This window comes from Dipodomys ordii, unplaced genomic scaffold (genome assembly GCF_000151885.1).
Source record: "Dipodomys ordii isolate 6190 unplaced genomic scaffold, Dord_2.0 Scaffold39, whole genome shotgun sequence".
Taxonomy (NCBI): Eukaryota; Metazoa; Chordata; class Mammalia; order Rodentia; family Heteromyidae; genus Dipodomys; species Dipodomys ordii.
The window spans coordinates 14,472,978-14,478,562 of NW_012267255.1; the positions used below are offsets into that span (position 1 = coordinate 14,472,978).

The 5,585-nt window shown below is 36.6% G+C and overlaps 1 protein-coding gene across 3 annotated transcripts in view; it reads left to right on the top strand.

The window, feature by feature from the left end:
- The window catches only part of Ptbp2 (polypyrimidine tract binding protein 2), a 43,356-nt gene extending 41,551 nt beyond the window's left edge, over nt 1–1,805 (top strand). For 2 of the 3 annotated variants that reach the window (XM_013018303.1, XM_013018304.1), the window contains exons 12-13: nt 80–157; nt 328–1,805. In XM_013018303.1, the coding sequence (XP_012873757.1) occupies nt 80–157; nt 328–457 (208 nt within the window). In that variant the 3' untranslated portion in view covers nt 458–1,805. Of the gene's footprint in view, nt 1–79; nt 158–324 lie in introns of all 3 variants that reach the window. The other variant, XM_013018302.1, reaches the window with a different exon arrangement.
- The last annotated feature ends 3,780 nt before the right edge of the window (nt 1,806–5,585 follow it).

Here is a 5,585-nt window from a genome sequence, read left to right on the forward strand (position 1 = left end):
AAAAAAGAATATATGTTGTATTTTAATATAAAATTTATTGCTAATCTTTATTCTTTTCTTTCCTATCCAATTTTCTTAGTCCTTCAGTAGCAGAAGAGGATCTCCGAACACTGTTTGCTAACACTGGGGGCACTGTGAAAGCATTTAAGTTTTTTCAGTAAGCAAGTTTCCTTGTCTTTAAATTAGTGGCTTAATAGAAATAAAAATGTTCTTCAAGTAATGTACAGTATTTCTGATTTTAGAAAATTTTAGTTCTGCAGTGAGAAAAGTTCAAGTATTTGACTTCTTTCTTATGTAGTATCTAATTTCATAATTTTGTTTCAGAAGAGATCACAAAATGGCTCTTCTTCAGATGGCAACAGTGGAAGAAGCTATTCAGGCCTTGATTGATCTTCATAATTACAACCTTGGTGAAAACCACCATCTGAGAGTATCTTTCTCCAAGTCCACAATATAAAGAAGGAAGGGAAGAGGAAGACTGGGGTGAATCACATTGTTTGGTGTCATCACCTGTTGACTGTTCAGAAAAGTGGGGACCAGAGTTTGATTTTTTTTCATGCTGTTATCATTCCTTGGTTATAAAATGAATTGGCTTATGTAAAGGCAGAGTCATTAACTGCTCTGTTTCATCTGTTGTATAGGGAAGCCATTTTTATTGTCTGTTTAAAATTTCAGTTTAATTTTGCTTTTTTTTTTTTCAACTTAGTTGACATACGTGCCTTACAAAGGAAAACTAGTGTTGCTGTTGTGCATTTACTAGAGAAAACGGAATTGGTTGTCTAGGGCACATTGTTAAATGGAAATTAAAATATGTTTAGGCAGGGGTGTGTAAAAAGGTTAAGTTTTTGTTTCTCCTGCTTGGAACTTCTTTTGGATTATTGGCTTATCACATTTCTTTGTACTTAATCAAATAAGATACTTGATATTGAAAGAATAAAGAGGCATTTTTAGTTTTTACTACCTTAGGCTTTATTGCTTTTTAAACAAAAAACATTGGCCTTTTGTATCTCACAATTCTGGTCTAGATTCAGTTCTGAATGTAGGCATTAGTTAAAATTAACACGATGCAGAGTATTAATTTCTTGAGAGGAAGTGATTTCTGTAAGTTTGAACCCTACGTGGACAGCATTGTGGAATCTTAACCTTTTTGTACACACTCTTGTGGGACGTATCACATAACTGTCAGCACTAAGTAATGTCTTGTTTGTGGCTGAATATTTTTCGTAGATGTTTTTGAAGTTGACATGACTTATGTGCATTTAAATATATATTGCCATCCTTAGTTTGTAATTAAGATTTGGAATATGGTTGTGGATTTCTGAGCATGTGCAGACTGGTCTAGCTAGTTCAGGAACTGGTGCATGTATTTTTCAAAGACAAAGAAAGTGTACTGCGAAAATTTGCAGGAAGATTAATTTTGTGGCAGTTTTCTAAAACTGACAACCAGGTGGGACCAAAGTTTATGTGCCTTTAGTCTTAATTTACCTTGCATTGTAATATTCAGTTTTAATAAATCTTCAAAATATTTTGTATTTAGGAATAGATCTGACTTTAATAAAAACATGGCTCAGAATCTACAGGTCAAATTTATTTGAACAGTTCTTGTCAATCTGAATTGTTGATTCTGTTAAATGACCAATACTTTTTGAAATTGATGTACTTAGTTTCAAGATTCATAGATTCTGTTACCTATGTAGACAGAATGGTCATGTATATTTTCTATTAGTTGAGTTTTTACATCTTTAGAAATGTAAAATTCAGTATAGTTTGAAAGCGGCACAATTAAAAATTAATTTTCTAACAAAGTTGGGAGGTTTGATGGTTGTTTAATTTCATCTGTGTGTACTCTGCTTACCTCTGTAGCATGCTCAATAAACACTTCTGTAGCTCTGTATTCACCTTTTCTGTCTTTCTCTGCTGCCTTTTCTCTCTCTTTGTTTTCACTCCACTGTGCTTCTGAATTCATGTTTATTCTCTGCCAGGGTGGGAAAGGAGTAATAATAGTACAATTCTATGGCTTTATACCACAAATAAATCTAGATGCTGTGAAAATACACCAGCTGTTCTTTTTTGTAATGTAAAAGATGGTAACTGCTTTTCAGGAGGACACATATTAAACATTTCCCACCCTGTTTATAATCTACTGCTTTAAAGACATAACTTCTATTGTAGCTTGTTAATTCTATCTATCTCTTTCGTTGTTGTTGTTTTTCAGTAGATTTTTGCACTAATAGATCTTTTGGATTTTCCATGCTCTCGCTGCAGTTTCATCTTTCATCTTTTGTGTCTGCTAAAGATTTCTTACTAATCTTAACTACCTTGTGAGTTTTATCAAAGAGTATCTCATGTTATTGGAAAGAAAACATCCTGTCATGTGCTCTGACAAACCTGGGTGGGAAAATACACAGAGTGTTGTTTTTTTTTAAAGTAATGTATATTGAACAGGTGAAGTTGTTACTATTACTTCAAAACTGTGATGAGGGTGCTTATAATTCAGAATACTTTTGGACACTGCTTCTTACAAAATACTTCAAAATTGTGCACAATTTTATCCATTTAGTATGACAAGTGAATGAAAATAAGGTATTTAAAATATTTTAATACAATAATTCAGTAACCTCCAAGAAAGAACATGGTAAAACAATTGATTTTCATTTGCAGGGTATTTTACAATTTCAGAGGAATTTGGAAGTGAGGCAATTATATTTTTCTTTTTAACATTGTAGTATTGGGGCAAGCAGTCCTTTGACTACAAATATATGCTCTTAAAATGAATACCATTCATGGCTAAGGACACACAGCTCATGTAAGCAGAGTGTTCCTCCATCTCCCATGGTGGTCACCCCACTTGGAAGTTAGGCTTTCCTTGCTTTTCCATAGTTCCTTGTGGGTGGGTTTGCTTCAAGGGAGAAACAAAGCCTCTGCAGTTGCTGCTGATATAGAAAGATTTGCCACTATCTCCTTGACAAGATGACTAGAAACCAGACTTCTGCTACAGCCTGCTAAGGCTGTAGCAGATTTTTTTTAATAGGATGCACCAAGACAATGAGAATTTTGACATTCTAGAATTCTTTGACTTTTTTTCTTGGGACTAGGGTTTGCACTCAGAACTTCCTGCTTAACTAGGTTACATGCTACACTCTCGAGCAATAGCAGCCCTCATTCTTTTTGCTTTATTAGGTAAGTTGTCGCTTTTTCTCAGGTTGGCCTTAGACTCTGATACTCCTCCCTTCCCTTTCCACACAGCTGGGTACAGACCTGGCTTGTTTTTTGGCTGCCCTCAAATTTTGATTTTTTCACCTCCTGGGTGGCAGAGGTGCACCACTATACCCAACTCTTAAGTTCAGTACATTAGATTACCCATTGGTTTGTAGTAAGTTGTGTGGTAAATATTGGTAAAGGTCTTGACAGTTTTGAATATTATAGACTACTCTTGCGGAGAACTAGCTAATGCTGAAATAGTCTTAAGTTTCAGCTGCCTTGTTAATAGAAGCAGTTCCTTAAATATTTAGGAAGAAATAATTAGGTTTTTGTGTGACTGTTATTGGAAGAGAAGCACTGTGCTACTTGATCTGCGCCCAATCCACAAAACTCATGTTGACATGGAATAAGATTTGGAGGTACATTTCTAAGCACCTGCTTCTGAAGTCATACAGTTTAATGTTGGCATGTGCCTTCCTGTTTGAAAGCAGCTAAGAAAACTTGCTTAATGAACCAAACATGGCAAGGGTGAGGCCCTGAGTTCAGATCCCAGTACCACGAGCAGAACAGGAAAAAAGGTTTGAGCTTGACAGAATAGTTATTGTAATTTGTGTGTTCGGAGAGTTGAGTTTGGAATAGTTTCCAGGGGAAATACACATTTCTACGCTTTGGTGTCTATGGAGTTGAAGACCATAAATCGTGTAGGCATGAGGCTCAGTCAGCTAGGTAAGTGTAGGAATGCTGTAGTGTGGATCAGCCACAGTAGCGGTGTGGCCTGTATTACTCAGGCCAGCCTGCACCACCATTTTCCCTGTTCATCCCAGCTTCTCTGGGCTGAGGTGACAGAGCTGCGCTAGTACGTGCAGCTTTTTATTGATTTAAGTTGGCATCTCAAACTTTCTGTGTAGCCTAGAACTGAGGTCCTCCCTGTCTCTATTGCCCAAGTAGCTCAGATTACAGTTGTGAGCCTCCATGCCCAGGAAATTATACTTGTTTTGGAGAGTTCTCAAACACACAAATGAAAAAAAAAAACTAATATCATTCAGAAAATTAGACTACAATATCATACTCTGTTTCAATGACCAACTTAATACCAATATTTTTATACTCTAATGAATACTTGGACATACTTCATCATGAAACTTGGTGGCAAATTTTCCTTATGGTAGTGTGCATCTTGTCATAGTCTGTAGTAGTGCTGATCCTAGTTTGTCACTATTCAGTGTCCTCAAATCCTAGAAACTTGCTACCTAAAATGCAGTCATCAGACCAGGGTGCATTTAGTATCACTTGGAAACTTACTACATTGAATTTCCCATCTCTAACTCGAGGAATTTTACCTCTATTTTGACAAGATGGGCTGGTTACCCATTTATTTGGACATGAAGGCCAGAGAGCACTAGAGCAAGTTCGGCTTCCGCCCCCAGTAATTGCAAGTTACTGAAAAACGTGCTGAAAACTCGGAGGAGTCATTGTAGAACTGGAAAAGATTCCAGATACCTGGTTTTCACCTCTTAATTTACAGGTAAACGGTTCTAGTGAGGTCAAATGAAATTAAGTGTAATTTTAACAGGTTCTCGAGTTCCCAGGCCACTCTTCCAGTGCATTAGTCTGAAGGAAATACAGGCCTGCTCTTAGTATTAACAAACTTATAATACAACAGTTGATAGGTAAGTCACTAATTAAAATAAGTATGGTTTGTTTAGTACTAAACATCAAACTATGTGAATTGACTTAGAATTCTAAGTGACTACAAATTAACACTCTTTAAGCTCTGTCTCATTATGTTGTGTGACATAATGAAATAATACCCTTGGGTCATTTTAGTAAATAGTTTTCACTTAGCACTGTTTGAATGCTTTTCCTCATGCCATTCAGCACAGCTTTATAGTTGAGATGCCCAGTGAAATGCCAGGGCATTTCTGAAGGATGACTGATCCTCCATTATAGCTTTGTCATAAACACAGATTTAGTTGCACCACCCTAGGCTTTCAGGGTCCGTTCCCACTGTTAGCCCTGTGCTTAATATTAGTGTGACTAGCAGTTGTGTCACAGTCTTGCTACTTGGAGCTACCCATCAGTGGCACTATTTATGTCTCCACTTGTTAAATCTTTTTTTTTTTTTTCAGTCCTGGGCTTAAACTTAGGTCCTGGGCACTGTCTTGAGTTGCTTTTTCTCTACCACTTGAGCCACACCACCACTTCTGGCTTTTTCTTTTTATGTGTTACTGAGGAATCGAACACAGGGCTTCATGAATGTTAGGCACTAACAATCTACCCCTAAGCTACATTCCCAGGCCTAAATCATTCTCTTTGAAATTAAATTCCTTGTCTCTTAGAAGTCTATTTTTGTGACCATAGCCAACCAATTAGACTATTCTCCC